Below are 16855 nucleotides of genomic sequence, written 5' to 3' on the forward strand. Positions count from 1 at the left end.
AGTTCTTAAAATATATACATATATGTATGTATGTGTATATATATACACATGTATATGTATACACACACACACGTATATACATATATACAGACACCATTTTGTTTTAAGCTCTTCTTAAATGTTCGCTGTGATGTTCCCATTGGTGTGCAAGCCAAAGCAAGATTGTGTAAATAGCTTTCCATGATAGGTTGGCACCAACTGTTGGAAACCTTGTGTAAGTATGTGCGCATGTGTATATGGGGTATGTAGGGAGGGAGGTCAAGAAGTAAATCAGTTGATTAGTTATGTACTAAGTGTTCTTTTAAACTCACAGCTTTAAACATACCTTGAACAGGGATTGTCATGATAATATTATCTATGGGTCACTTTTGGATGTGCATGTGGCTTCCTACTGCTTTATACAATGGTAAAGATATAATGGAAAGATGAAATTCATTCACCTTTTAAAACTATTTGTTTTCTTAAAGCTCACTATGATATGCTCTGATGAAAAAAAAAAACTGACATTTAGTTTTGTTGCCTAGCAACTACTATGCTATGATGTAAGTATGAGTGTGCATCTATGCCTAGAATGGCTCAATGAGAGCAAGTTTTCTCTGTTTAAATTATTACATGTTAACAGGGAAAAGATGCAAATTCAAACCTTAAGTCTCTAGATTCAAAGCATTACCTCTCACATATTTAGCACTGAAGTCCTGCTATACAGGTGTTTGCTCAATGCACTGAATTCTCAGAAGACTATTTTGCAACAGTGAAAATGTGGATTTGATCTTATGAGATAAGATTCGTTGACATCTAGCAATCTGATTTCTGCAATTAATGAGCTTGCTCTCAAAGAGTTTGAGTCATAGCCTTGTGATTACTGCCAGCATCTCTTTTTAGAAGCCTTGAAAATCTTCCCAAGAGCTTCCACCCTACTTTAAGTCACCCCCAATGTAAGTAATAAACACAGGTATATGGGATTTTCCTAACTGTAATAATTACAATTCCCCATCATTTCCAAATGAATTTTGTTTCCAGTTCTTTCATCGAATTCTAAGAGTCCGCCTAGTTAAGGGTTTTCTCAGCTGCTTCTAAGAACCAAGTAGGAAGCAGCACTCTCTGGCCTTCCAGTGCCTTGTCAGCTCTGGAAAATCAGGTTAAGTGTGTTTTTGCTTTTTCTCTAAAAATTGTTATTACATGTTTTCAAGCCAGTGATAAAAGAGAAATAAGCAGGGCCCAACATAGGGTCCTTTAAAGTCTTTTGGCCAGCAGGGTAGCCCCAAGGGTTGAATTTTGTCGTCTCTAAAAATAAAGACTGGGTCAGACAATCTTTACATTTTTTTCTGTGTCTCCCTAGCCCCATTATACAGTAGATTTTCACAGAATTAGACTTTCTAAAAATAAAAATCATCTTATGCGCCAACTGGTTATCTTTGCTTTAAAAATCCTAATTTCTTCTGTATGTGCGGTGGCTGCCAGTGAAGCAATTCTACAACGGCAATGCTGCAAACCTTCTGGCCATGTGATAATTTTCAATCTCATCATATCATCAGCAGAGTAAATTATCCTGAGAACTGACATAATTTATGTCTCAGGGCTCCTCTGCTTCTTGTTATATATTCACTGACATTTCTTCCCCCTCATCTTACCATAGCCTACATCCAGAATTTTAATTTTGGAATAGGTACAGCAAAGAATTTGATGCTTAATACTGTACTGGGTTAATAAAATAAGAAAGTGGGACTTAACAAATTCTAGATAGTAGTCTGGTCAGGAAGATTCCTAAAGTTAATAAAGAAATGGCAGTTAATCAAGAGGAGGAGATATATGCAATCTCACAGCTGATTCACACTGTTGTACAGCAGAAATGAACACAACACTGTAAAACAATTACATATTATACTCCAATTAAAAAAAAGTTGGCCCCTCTCAAAAAGAAATGGCAGTTAAGGCCACCCATTGCAGTGATGCTTATCTTAAAAGTTCTGAATATTACTTCAATTTTTGTCTTTATGAAACCAATAATCTAGATTCATGTAGCATAAATAAAAAGTGTAAACCTCTATTTGGTCCTCAAATTTTAGCCTGTACACATAAGTATCTGTACTTGCACAGGTGAAAATCTAAGAATTCTGGCAACATTTCAAAACACAATATATCACAGAATTTAACAGGACTTCTGAAAATGAGTGCTTGTGAAATGAATGCTCAACTAGCACTTAAAGTTGGTCAAATTTATATTCTAATCTAGTTATAATTTAATTCTACATTATCAGTTTGAAAGGTATGTAAGCTGGAACCAGGAGTAAATTTTAGATACATATTAGTGAGCTCAAGAGGTCAGTAGTACTTCCATCTTAAGAGTGAAAAGTAAATGTGGATTAGCCTTAAATTATATTCACTTAAAAATGAATTTTGGTTTTTTTTTTAAACTATTTATTTGAGATTGGAGTTTAGCTAATTAACGATGCTGTGATAAGTTTCAGGTGGACAGCCAAGGGACTCAGCCATACGTATACATGTGTCCGTTCTCTCCCTCAAATTCCCCTCCATGCAGGCTGTCCCATAACACTGAGTAGAGTTCCCTGTGCTATACAGTAGGACCTTATTGGTGGTCCATTTTAAATAGAGCAGCATTCACTGAAAGATTAAACAGAATACTGGGAAGATCAACAGCAGGGTGAAATACCTCCAGCATCATTGGCCCCAGCGCATCCTTGTCAATGACCCCCTGCCCCGTGGACGATACGTCTGACTTCTGCACTTCATCGATGTTGGCAGCTGCTGCTTTCTCTGCAACAAACACGAGTGTGAATTAACCAGTGTGCTATTTCAAGGACAGAGTGACACAAGAACATTTTTATTGTTATGACTTAAAAAAAAAAAATCTTCAGCAGGATCAAATCAGACTGTAAAGAGTTAGAGAACATCCCCGCTGCCATGGCACAGGAGAAACTGCTGGAAGTGGGAGCTAGAACATTAACTTTTCACCTCCAGGACCTGTGGCTCAGAGCCCCTTTTAGGCTGCCGATAAAATGAGTTTAGAGGTTTCATGCCAGTCCCCAGCAAGCATTTTTTTTTTTTTTTTAAAGACTGCAAAACTGTTATATGCTGCAGCACAATTAGGGCTTTCTGCAGACTCCCCAGGCAGGTATGACTGACCGGGAGCCTGTAGTTCAGGCTTCAGGAGAGAAATCAGAGATATGTCTGAAGGAATAAAAATGAGTCCTGACCACTGTTGCTGCTTCCACAAGATGCTCCTGTGGCTTTTGGACTGTCCCACCTCTTGTCACCTTCTCATTTAGAATAACCAGAAAGACTGGCCCCTGTCTGGAGGAAGGTGCTTAACGACATGAGGCAGAGAGTGAGACACCCTATCAGGCACTCGGAGAATTTCGATGGCAGCCCTTTCATCTAGTTCAGAGATGCGTAGCCTGGGCTCCTGGACTCAAACGGGCAAAGCAACTTCCCACCAGGCCTGGGAAGACATTCCGTCATGGAAAAGGCTCGTGGAAGAAACAGATGCACAGTCATCAATGTATATGCAAATGGGTTATTTCGAGAACACCAAGAAAAGTTTAAAGCATAACAAGATACATCTCAACAATTTGCTAGAAAACAACACAACACAATGTGCCAATTATTTGTCCTGGAATAAATTATAGCCTTGTTTACACTGCATGTTATCACTGTAATTAAATGCAAGTCAAGAAAACTGTGAGGATGAGATGGTTGGATGGCATCACCGACTCAATGCACATGAGTCTGAGCAGACTCTGGGAGACAGTGAAGGACATGAAGGATAGGGAAGCCTGGTGTGCTGCAGTCCATGGGGTCACAAAGAGTCGGACACGACTGAGAGACTGAACCACAGGAAACTGTAAATCAATTCAGTACTCAGAATCAACTTGCTTTCATGAACTTAGCAGGCCCTGCTTCTTTTTTTTTTGTAACAGAAGATTTTACACAGTATTTGTGAAAGCCTGTAAAGCTTAATTTGTACCTGGGAGCCTATAGAAAATAATTAGGAATTATGCAGGCCCTCTAAATCTTGGTGAAAATCTTCCACATGCATATGTATCAGTGGAAAAGGGAAGAGGGCCTGTGTAGTTCAAGTCTCAGCTCAGCCACTAGTACAAGTCAGAGCATGTCACTTCAACTTTTGGAGGCCTCAGTTCCTGCCTTCTTGCTTCATGGGCTGTGACAGGAGTAAATGGGATATGTAAAACACACTTTAAAAACCAGAAAGTAAGGGCCTTCCCTAGTGTTCCAGTGTTTAAGACTCCGAGCCTCCCATGCAGGGGGTATGGGTTCAATTCCTGGCTGGGGAATTAAGATCCCACCTGTCGTGCAGGACAGCTAAAAACAAGGAAAAACAAAACAAAAAACCCATAAAGTAGCTTACAAATACAACTTACTACTAGCATATCTGTCTTTATTAGCTGCTCCTGACTGAGTTCCAAAGGCAGAGGTTAGAAGCAGGGAGTATCTGTTTTCTCAGTGACTCTGCGACATTCCTGATTCACCTGCTTAGATCTGAATAATTGTGACCGGCTATAAATAGAGCTGTGACTTGTCTAATAGCCTTTATAACTCAGCATGTGAGGATGTGCTAGTCCTCCCTTCATCCTTCCTTGCTGCCCTCCCCAGCTGTCGACTGTAGGTCCCTCGCCCTAGCTGCTGGCTTGGTCTCAGCCCAGTGCTTCAGTCATTCTCACCTAGGGCAGGCGGGATCTCAGGCACTCCTCTTCCCCCTTCCCCATTTTTCCCAGAAATTTTTTCATTGCCAAATAACCCCCAAGTAAATACATATTGGGGCATACTCCCCCCACCCCCAGTTCACTCTGAGAAGCTGTATATTTCTCTTCAGTTTCTGCTCCCTTCCCCACATCAGTCCAGGGACAGGACAGCCACCGTCAGCTGCTGCTTCACCTACTTTTCCTCTGATTTAGCAGCCCTGCCCTGTGAAGTCTCTGCAGGTTTAGGCCTAAAGGATCCCTGAGTTTCATGACTACTGAATCGCAAAAGTCATGTAATAGATATTATAAATGTCTGTGCATTCCCTTTTATTTACTTTTTGTCTTCAATGTGGTGGCATTCAGGTGTAGGAGTGTTAAAACTGTGCAGACTGAGTAATCCTCAGCCTCATTTTAGGGCAAAATAATACAAAATGACAATGTTTCTGATAATCCATTTCCAAGTCCTTTGGTAAAAAAAACCTGAAGAACAGTTGATATACAATATTAATTCAGTTTCTGGTGTGCAATAAAGTGATTCAACATTTTAATACATCATAGTCCACTTCAAGTTGTTATAAAACATTGCCAATAATCCTTGAATTATATATTACCTCCGTGTATCTTATTTCCCAAGTCTTTCAGAGACAATCAATATACTTTGTGAGATATTTACATTTTGAGGATCTGATTATCATGCTGAAGACCCCAAAGTTTCCTGAATCCATTCAGTATTTTGTGGAATTAAAAAATTCAAACTTGGAAAAACTCAATCATGCAGGTTCCTAAACAGTGACAGACTTTCAGACTGGAGTATTCCAAATGTTCTAGCAATTTGTTCAGGCACTGAATTTTTGATGCTTATCAGAAAATACAGAGCATGAGATTATCATTTTCTTTCATCTTTAGGAATCTACAGATCATAATTTAGGTTAAGGGCCTAAAATTTAATGTAAGAGATGATTCAGAGGGGGCAAAACATGTGTTTTGGATCTACTGGAAAGCCTGGATATAAAATAATTATCACCCTAAAAAACTGCAGTCATCAACCATGTCATTCTTTCCCTCTTTCTAACATTCATCTGATACATTTCTGGAAGGAGAAAAGCAGCAGTGAACAGGCGCTCACAGAGAATGCAGGGCTGGCATGAGGAAAACCGGCCAGGAATGCTGTCCATGTGTCTTGGTGTCCTGCTATGTGTTCAGTCATGCTCGCGGTCCAGGTGGGATGAAGGGTCCTTGTGGGATGAGAGGATATATCTTGCTGGGGGCAGGGGGTAGGGGGCATCTACTGAGTCAAATGAGAACTTAGGGCTGTACAGTGAGGAACTAACTTTAAATTCAAAAAAGAGATTTTTTTTTTTTTTTTTTAAAAAAAAAGGCTGGACAGAGATGAAAATACTTCACATCCCCTGTAGTGGTGTTGGATTCTGTGGGTTACGTGAGTGCATGGCAAAAGCAACGGATGTGTGGCATCTGTTCCGGGGGAAATCTCAGCCTGGCCTCTGAAACCAGTGTTCAGGAATGATGGCCAACAATTTGTCTAAGCTGGAATTTTAGGAATCCCGGACTCAGGAGGAAAACAACAAAAAATTTCCCAAGGTCAATCTGAAATTATGTTAGTGTGCAGGCAAAGAAAATTCCAGATGAGGCCACTGAGTATCTGCAAGAGAACTTTTAAAATGTTCAATGTTCACACAATGCCATTCATATATTTACTCAGAGAATGGGAACTGTTCACTACTCATAGAATAAGTAAATAAGAAAAAAAGGGTAAAGAATGTAGGGTCCTTTATGCCTGTCCTCACTGAAGATCTATACATATTTATTTTTATTTTTTGTTAACTTGTCATCTATTCAATGCTGTATTAGATTTGTGCTCTGGCAACTTCTCAATATTAAAATCTCAATAGTATGAAGTGATAGAAAATACACAGAACTATGGCTTTACCAAGGTAATCTGAATCTAACTTAAACTGGCCATGAATTTATATTATTTGGGTACTTTTCATGAAGTAATTACCACCTCTGTACAAAGTTCATTTGGGCTTTATAGTCAAATAGGAGGAAGAAAAAAACTCCTTTGAGGTATCTTGTCATGTTACCCAGACATACATTGGTATTTTGTGGGAGCATTTCAAGAATGAGTATGCTATTTTTATGTCCTAGATATAAATAAGCTTAAATCCTTAGATATATTTATACTTCTGTAAGAACAGCCATTACTATACTAAAACATACTATTTAATATTTTTAAATTAGGCAGTTTTCTCAGTGGTCACAAATTATATTTACTTTTCTATATTTTGCATCCATTAACCATAAAAATATATTGTTACAAAAATATCCTTCAGTAAACTCCACAGTTTACTGAAAGATCATCCCAAATCATTTCAAATGATCAAAACCTTATGAAATCTCATTATTACAGGTGGAACTCTTACACTGAAAAAAGAGATGATAAAACTGAATTTTCAGAGCCTACAAAAAGCTTTCTCCTCCGTGCCCTGCTCTCCAGTTCTTCTGCACTTTGACTATTAAGGTTGTTCTTTTTAGGTAAAGAATATGACCTGAGAGAGTGACAATGAAAACAGTAAGTCTGTCCTTTTCTTCCTCACCCCGCTAAAGACAAAAATGCCATGAAATAGCTTTAGGTCTTTGTAGTAGCCCCATGTTACAAATGCAAAGCTCTGATTAAAGAGACTGTCCAAGGCTGCGGCTGTCATCTTTCTGCTACTGACCCTCCCTCCTGGGGGGGCTGCTCCAAGAGCAAGCCCATCCTTCCTCCCTTCACCGGCACTCTAGAAATCCAATATCAATTAATTAGATTTCCAGTTTCAAAGCAAAGAACAAACCCCATCTCTTTAGGGACTGTGTTAAGATGAGTCATACCACAAACTGGGAGAAAATCATTAATATTATATTCCATACGCTTTTCTTCATAAGTAATTATTACTTGTGCTTTCTCTCAGAACAAAAGGAAAGGTGAGTAGGGAAGCGTTTAATCTCTAGATATTTAAATGATTTGCAAATACAAAGTAAAATTTAAATTTCCTGGTGAGAACAGAAACACACAGAAACTGATTCTAGCAAAAAATTTATTTATCCTTGGGAAAAAAAAGCATATATAGCTATTTTTAAAGTATGAAGTGATGTGTGTATGTTTCTTAAAGACCTTTACATATTCTTAGAGAACATCATTCATTGATTTTGGGTAACTTAGTGAATCTTATAACATTAGAAGGTCTCATCTACTTGTTAATTAGGCAACTGAACTGAGAACATGCACTCCCAGGGCCTTTCTGGAAAATATGGCCAGAACAGATTCCTGCCTCTCACAGGGACGGCAGCCATGGCCCAGGGGACAGTCACATAATTGCTCTAATTCCAGCAGCAGCAGCAGCAGCGACAACCACCAATGACTTAGAAACCTAAGTGCTATTTAATGTCTGCCCATTAGAGGGACATGGTGATATGGTTATTATTTAAGAGGTTTACGCTCTTTCTTTTTCTCTCTCAAAAAAAATCATCTGAATATGGGACTTTGCTGGTTGTCCAGTGGTTAAGACTCCACGATTCCAATGCAGGGTATGTGGGTTCTATCCCTGGTCAGGGAACTAAGATTCCACATGTCATAAATACATAAAAAAATTAAAAAAAAAAAATCATCTGAAGAAGCCATGGAAAACTTGTGGAAATTATCTTTAAAAAGTCAGAACTGAAACAAGTTATCAGTGATTCACTCTGAAAAATATATAACCTGAAAAATAACCCATGGAGTATTTTTACATCTATGCACAGAGAATATTTGAACACTGCCCATGTTTGGATGCCCTGACATGTAACAAGTAAGAGTTGAAAAGTTGTTCCCAAGTTTGGTCAAGTATGAGGAGAGCTGCTTTTATGGAAGCGGTATTATTTAAGGTATTAGCACCTTCAACTAAAAGGGAACCTGATACTTTATGCAGGTTTTGTAATTAATTCCACTGCTTCAAAATGAGTGCAATCGCTCACCCAGATACCTATCAATTTTTCAGAAGACTGACGTCAAAGATGAGTCTAATTACCTCCACAACAAATTTTAACACTTGAGTGGGAATACATCCACAATTTCCACCTTTTCCTGCATTGAGGATTTCAGGTGAAGCGACAGTCCAACCCAGCAGTGCTGGGACCCAGGCCGAGAGTGAGCAGAGAAGTCATTGAGACGATGACAGGCAGTTTCTGGCCAAGCACTACAGATAAAATATTACAGGGAAAGTGATGTAGCATCTCAAAGGTTCTAGAAGGTAAAACCAGAGAATTATGCATCTGCACCCAACTAAAATTAGAAAAGCTGCCATCTGGCTCCGTGAAGCCAGCAGCACATTCTTATTCATTAGGAAGCATTCTGCTAACATAAAAACACAAGGCCCTTCCTGTGCTCTCCAAATGTGTTTATCTTTTCAACATTAATGCACTATATATCATCGGGCTGCTGAAATCTCCTGCCGTGCATATTAAAAACGCACAGCTGCACTTTCTTTGGGAGTGGGAGGAACTTCGGCTCCAAGTCACCTCCCTCTCTTTCTGACTCGGGAGTTTGGTGTTACTGCATCATGGTTTCCCTTCGGCATGAAGGAACAGCAAAGTGAACCCATCTGAAGGATACCTCCTCCAGCCCCCGAGCAAAGCCCTCTGGCTCCCTTGCTTCAAGAGAAAGCAACAAGCTTGGTTTCACTTCCATCAATGGGAAGGTGTAACGGCTGACACGGAACCAACCATCATGCCATAAGTTTGAAATATGCATGTCCTACTTTGAAAACGAATGTACCGCACAGATCAGGAAGAGAAAATGGTAGCCAGAAAAGATTCTGGGTATAACTGGCTAAAGAACGCTTTTGCTTGATAGAACTATCACTGAATCTGCTATCACCAATGTACCATTTTATTTAGCACCCCACTTCAATATTACCTATCAATATTCAATGTATTGATAGGTAAAATTGACAGTGGATAACCTTTCATAGTACACCATGCATGTATATAACTATTTGTCCAGAATCTTTCTTTTACATAATCTATATATGTCTATGAGGTAGGACCTTAAATTTAAAGACAGATCCTGGAAGGCAAAGAACAAAAAGAAATCAGACACAAAGTCAACCACATCGACAGAGAAAAGAAAATTGTTTAAACTTGTGGCAACACGGCTTCAGAAGCACTGCAGGCAGATCAACTCAAAGGCAACAAGCACATGTCATTAAACCCAGGCTGTCAGGATTCATTCATTCTCCATTGTGAGAACGTCGGTCTCTGCCTGCATCTTCTCCAGCAATGGAGTATTAAGAGCTGAGGGCAAAATAAAATCCGAGAACTGCTTGGTTCCAGTTAAGTCTAATTCATAGGGCGCTGACAGCTAAGGCTTTAGGAGTTATCTGAATAAGGAGTGAAGGAATCAGAATTTGCTTAGAAGGCTGAAAGGTAAGATTGAGACCACACAAAGGAAAACAAAAAATCAGTAGGTATGAAAGAAGTGAGAAGTGAGGTGAAGTTTGAATTCAGCACTCATTCAGGATATTTAACGTCAGTCTCTCAAAGGACAAAACTATAAAAAAAAAGTTTCACTTTTCTCAAACACATATGTTAACTCAAGCAATGCCAACAAAATGATACCACAGGAGCATGCAAAGCTTCTCATAAATGGGTTAAAATACGGAAATTACATGAAAAGTTGTTTCTAAAATCCTTAAGAGGACTTTAGCCTAAGTACTAGAAATATTCTATCATTATTCTGTTAATTAGCACAGCATAACTCATCTAATTGTCCTACCTTGAATGTGTGTGTGCTCAGTCACTTCAGTCGTGTCCAGCTCTTTGCAATTCCATGGACTGTTCTCCAGGCAAGAATACTGGAGTGGGTTGCCATGCTCTTCTCCAGGGGATCTTCCCAACCCAGGGATCGAACCTATGTCTCTTACATCTCCTTGTATTGCAGGCAGGTTCTTTACCCACTAAGCCACCTGGGAAGCCCCAGTCCTACCTTACACCCTAGCAATATTTATTATCTCTCTCCCCAGTGGCATGATGCTGTTTGGAGGTTTCAGGTACTTTCTGACTCTTCCATCAGCACCAGATGCCCTCCCACCTGTTCTCTGTGAAGACCAATCATTGTTCCGGAAGCTCATAACAATCAAGCTAACCCCTTCCTCTGCTCCTGCAAGGCCTGGTGCCTAACCAGCCCCTGACCCTGGGGCTGTGAGATGACTGATCTGTTCCCACAGCTGTCCCTTTCACAGTGTTGCTGGCTGCTTGACAACAGAAGTCTTTTTACTCCCTGGCTGGCACACAGTGGGTGCTCAATCATGTGTTAACATTGAACAGTTTTACCACTGGAGCTGAAATTCAGGATATGCAGAATCTAAAACTCACAAGTACCTCTTTAGAAAGAGCTGTTCTGAAGGGCTTCACTGCTTACTTAACATAGTGGGGGTCTAAGGCTCTGACTTTTGTAGTCCAAGTATGAAGTAGAAATAGGATGAGACAGAAGTGAGACTGTGAGTGTTAAGGGCATCAGGACTATCCTGGTGGGGAATGGGGCAGCATTGGGTGGGGTGCTTTGTATTTCTTTCCAGACTCTGGGGATTTTATTAACAAAAAAAACAACATAGCACCTTCTCACTGACCAAAGCACCATCTCTTTCCACACTTCAGAGATGAAGAAAAATAAACAGACCAACTTTATTCATCTGGTAATCTATCATTTAGGAAGTTGCGAATTGCTCCATTAAAAAAAAGGTAGTTTAGGTATCATGGGAGTTTTTAATCTGACTCGGGGATTTTCCTAGCCATGCTTAGCTCTTAAAAAATTATGAGGCAAGCCAGATAGATGTCTACAAACCACCTGTTTGCTGGGGACCCAGGATGGAAGAATGCTTCATCAGATTTCTTGGTCTTCCCACACTGTGGGCTGGGAGAAGCCCTGGCCTCCAAGTAGAAGGTCCCTGTCTGAGCTACATGAGTCATCTGGAAAGTGAGGCTGGGCAGAGGAGGGCTGACATCCCTGGAGAGGCTGGCAAGGATCTTGTCTTATTTAACTTTGGATACTCAGTGACTAACATGAAACTTACCACCTCAATGGTGTCCAATAAAAGCACAGGGTAGAAAGGGGGAGTGGAGGGGGAGAGGCTAGGAAACAAAGAAGGATTGGTCTCTTGACATCCCCTTACCCTTCTCACCAATTCCACCACAAGTTCCCACTTCGTTCAGGGTTCACAGGGCTCCGATCGCAAGCCTCCCTTTCCCTTAGCAGTGGATGTTCAGAGGAATGCCTCTTGTGAGACTGAACACCGCCTAGGACTCGACCTTCCTTTTCCCTGGGGCCATTCTTCCATGCCCACCCCGTGCTCCCACTCGCCTGTCACTGACATGCCTCCTGCTCTGATTCACTTTAGGTCCCTCTTGTCAGACCAGCTGGCCTGCTCTCTCCTCACAGTTTTCTCCCCTCTGGATATTTTCTCCTTCCAGTTTCTCTCTGCAGACACAGGACCTGAAGCTTGTCTCCTAAAGAGACTGGTACAGTGAGTTGTGCAGACCTGCCTCTCCTTTGCCCACTGAGACCCCAACAATCTCACAGGGAGGCACCCACTTCCGGGGTGGGGGGTCTGTCCTGCCTGCCAACCCTGGAACCCCGGGTGCTCACTTGTGCTTGAGTAGTCATGGGGGAACCTTTCGAGCAGGCTTTTTAAAAAGCAGGTGTTCCCAGTTTCAAGCACCTAATGCAGGAAGCTGATAATAGAACATAGAATCATCCAATTTAGAGTCCTGAAACATTAAATTATGTTAAATCATATCACCCTAGTAAAGTGCAGCATTGATAACAATTTGGGAACCTTGCATAAATACATGGAGTAGCACGGCTCTGGTTAATCACAGAAGGCAGGCTCGAGGAGGGCATACTAGCAAGGGGTCGAGGCAATTGGATCTCGAAGTGATCTCAAGGTGAGGCCAGTGTCCCTGGTGAGAGGTCTCCGTGGTCAGACACCAGAGAGGGCCAGGGCCCCCAGCATCTACTTTCTGGGTCACAGGGCACATACAGGGCCCATTGTCAGAGGTGGGCTCCAGAAAATCATACTGTCTGCCACCACCAAAATCTCCTGTGGACAAAAAATCTCTAAAAACTGAAGTTTCATTTAGATCAATTCGGCAGATTAATGACTAAGACATAAACAAATCCCAGGTAATCCCTATGTGAATGTTTAGGGAGAAGAAGAAACAACTAACTACTAAGATGACAGATCTAGTCAAGTCCATTTCAGGCACTTTGAACAATTACTACAAGCAAAGTACATCATTTCTGGTGACCATCAAGCCATCATTCTTGGTTGTTTCTTGTTAGTCCACAAAAATAGAACTTTTGTGATTTTTTTGATCACAAAAAATGATACAGCAAGTATAATTTTTATATCACACAGAAACAGAAGTTTAATCTATTCAAATGTTTGAAATAGCATTTTGATTTGAACTCGTATTTTTACATACCAAAATGTCAGTACCCCTTGCCCCCCAACTAATCTCCAAGAGGTCCTGGACTTTGTGAACTTGGGCTCTGGGGAGAGAGCATAGTGATCAGTGCTGACCATGCAGAGTGACAGAGAGTTGTTATGAACGACTCGTCTCCTGCACGAAGGGCTGTCACCTCAGGATGGCATCTGAACTGTCCAGACCAAACGTGAAGTAAGGCTGGGTAAAAGAAAGGATCTGGCTTGTCTTGAAAGCCAAATATATGCCACTACAGAATTTTTTACAGCAAGGTTTGCCCACACAACAAAGAGAAACTGGATTTGAATTTGCAAATTCCAACACACGTACGTAAAACTGATAGCGGAGAACAACCACTGTACCTTCAGTAAGAGATTGAAAATAAAAGTCCTAGTCGCTCAGTCGTGTCTGACTCTTTGCGATCCTATGGACTGTAGCCCTCCAGGCTCCTCTGTCCATGGGATTCTCCAGGTAAGAATACTAGAGTGGGTTGCCATTCCCTTCTCCAGGGGATCTTCTGAACCCAGGGATTGAACCTAGGTATCTTGCATTGCAGGCAGACTCTTGACCATCTGAGCCACCAGGGAAGCCCAGTAAGAGATTAGGTGAAAAGAAAAGGACTGGGAATAATTTGGGAAGTAGATCTTCTAATTTTCCAAAATAGGAGGTTTCCTTATCATTATCACAGTATCATTATCATTTCCTTATCATTATCACAGTTCAAAAGACATCCTAGAAAACCAATATTTGCTGTTTCATAATGACAACAGCAAAAGATTTGAATTTGTCTTTAAAGTGACCCTTTAAATACTGTGTGGTATAAAATCTCTCCAATTTAAGCAGGAGTGGCACTGAGTTGTCAACCAGCCTTCCACAACTATTTATGGCAGCAGGCAATTAAAGAGAAGACAGGAGTCAGCTTCACACAGAAACTCGTAGGCCTCACCAGGCCGCAGGTGCACAGTGAGGGGCTTAGAAACTATGGTACCTGCGCGTCTGAAAGCCCAGCAAAAGTGTGGACAAGAGGTGACCACAGTTTGCACAATGAGGTTAAAGTGAAATGAACAAAGGTTGACATTTACAGAGACTCCCAAATTTGGTATCCTACCTTTCCCACAATGAAATTCTCTCCTTTCTTTGTATATGGTCTTATGATTCTCCAGTAAATTTTGTCTGCTACAGAAAAAAATTTTGTGATGCCGCTGGTAACTGAGCAGTTCTCTTGGATATTATATGTTATGTCCTCTCAAATACAAAGACTATTTAAAGCAGTCAAATCCACTTGCAAGAAATTTTAAAAGGCATCTGAAGTCTAACAGGGAATTCCTTGGCAGTCCAGCGGTTAAGACTTGGCACATTCACTGCGGGAGGCCCAGGTTCGATCCTTGGTTGGGGAACTAAGACCCTGCAAGCCACATGTGACGTGGCGCCCCACCCTCTCAACCCCCCCCCAAAGTCTGACAATTTTGTTCTCTAACAAAGCTTATGGAAAAGTTTGAGCTACAACTGAAAGATATACACACAGCGAGTGCCACGGCTATTCCCATGGGGAGAAAAAAAATCCTGGGGAGGTTAATCATGATCATCTGTGTTGGCTGTGGCATATATAAAAATTAACTAATTATAAATACGAAGAAGACATAATAGGAATTAACTTACTCCCTATCAAATTTACTGGTTTAAATTGGCTTCAAATTAATTTTTGCTTTACATGTATTAGCTGTGAGAGAGAACTTTTCCTTACCACGCCACAACCCTTCAAATGACGAAATAAAACCTTCATTAGATGTTCTCTCCCTATTTTCACTTTTAATTACCCCGCTTACACTTTCAAATGCCGCATGATTTAGTATGATATTGTCATCAAGACTTCAGTAAAGTTTTACCCAACGGCACTTGGAAATAGGTTTTACTGTCAACACAGATGAACAGTTTGAATTCCAGAAACCTGTTTTTTGGAAACCTTGCCTGCCAGGTGATGGCTAACGTGAGGCAGAGAGAGTGGCCGATAATGACACACATGACAAACGGGCAGGTCCAGTGCTGAGAGCCGCAGCAAGAGCAGACCTAGCCTTTCTTCTGTAGACGGAAAGCCTGAACCAGAAGCTGAGCTCTTCTCATGCCAACTCTAATTCACCTGCCTCTGAACTGGCAGAGGCAATATCCTGTCTTTGATCTGCGTTTTCAAAAAAAATTTTAACAGCATCACTGGACAGTGGGTTTCCCAGAGACTCGAACGGTGGCAGTTATTAGGGCTGTATTGCCAAGGAAAATATTTGGCTGCATGTGGGGTTTCCTGAGAACAAGTTAGTACATGACCTCAATCTTTTCCCCAGCTTATGATAATGCTGTGAGGCGGTGCTGATTCAGCAAAGCAATCCATAATCGCTTGCAAAATGCCCCTGCCTCCCAGGGATGTTATGAGGCTTAATAAGATAATGTATGTGAAGCATTCTGAGTGCCACAGAAGAAAGGCGCTAAGTAATAATATTATTCTGCATTTATAATTACAAGCAGTCTTACAAAGGCAAGAATCCAATAAACCTATTTATAAATTACAAATAAAGACGGTAAATAACAGAATATAAAGGACTGTATAACAAAGAAAAATGTGAAATCAGGCATGTCTAAGAAAGGGAACGGACAGACTTCATCAGGCTAAGTCAAGTGAAAAGGAACAGGAATAGACAAGTTTGTACTAAAAGAAAATTACACCCCTTTGTGATAAAACAGAAATTGAATCAGAAACTTACAAGAAGGTATTTTATTGAAGTTATCTTGAGACATGGCTTGTTACTGAATTAAATTTAGTATCATTTCTATAGCTTTTCTATGAATAAATTTAAATTAAAAAAAATCAATTTCAGTATTAAGAGTAATAAAATCTCTTCAGTTATCTATGGTAACACCAAAACATAAATTTTCACTCTCACTGGGAGAAAACATGAGTACTCTACCAAATGTAAATTTCCTTCCTTTTTAAATATTAAAATAAGATGCCTCTCCACCCCCACCCCCACCCCAACAGCATTAGTCTCTTAGAATGAAAACATTTGTTTTCTGTCTTTCTGGACCAGCCCAAGCAAGGGAACATGACACATGAAAATCCACTTTGACGAAGGTATTTCTAAAACAGCAGGCCAGGCACTGCTGGGTCCTTGGGTGTCACTACCTTTACTGGATAGGCCTGAGGCCTTCTTGGTCCTGGATCCCAGTTGTCATTTACTCCAACTAATCTTCCTGGAATCTCAGGGGAGCCAATTTTTGTTTTTACACTCTGTTCCTCCAAAACACAGCTGTAATATCACTTACTATTCCACATGGAAATCATCTGACTTGATGTGGATCGCCTCATAATTCTCCTGAGACTGTGGAGTCCTTGAGCCGGGGGCTGTATTTTACATTTTTGTATCCCCATCACTTTGCAGTCCATGCTAACCCATGCAGACACTCAGTCAGAGTTTACCTGATTCATGCTCTGGAGAAAGCAATCCAAGGAGAGCTCAGGTGGTCTGGGCAGGTTTGAGGGATCAGCTCCAAGCACACAGATGGTATAAGGCATTTTAGTTTTTAATTTTTCCTTGTAATTTTGTTTTCAAGAAAGTGGTATTTCATGT

General features: G+C 40.7%; 1 protein-coding gene across 10 annotated transcripts in view; it reads right to left on the reverse strand.

Moving 5' to 3' along the window:
- Nucleotides 1-16855, reverse strand: part of NCOA2 (nuclear receptor coactivator 2) — a 283681-nt gene that overhangs the window by 56956 nt on the left and 209870 nt on the right. For all 10 annotated transcript variants that reach the window (XM_043483406.1, XM_043483409.1, XM_043483411.1 and 7 more), the window contains one exon: nucleotides 2672-2775. In XM_043483406.1, coding sequence (XP_043339341.1) covers nucleotides 2672-2775 — 104 coding nt within the window. The remainder of the gene's footprint in view (nucleotides 1-2671; nucleotides 2776-16855) is intronic.

The sequence above is a fragment of the Cervus canadensis genome, chromosome 12 (assembly GCF_019320065.1).
Source record: "Cervus canadensis isolate Bull #8, Minnesota chromosome 12, ASM1932006v1, whole genome shotgun sequence".
NCBI classification, from domain to species: Eukaryota; Metazoa; Chordata; class Mammalia; order Artiodactyla; family Cervidae; genus Cervus; species Cervus canadensis.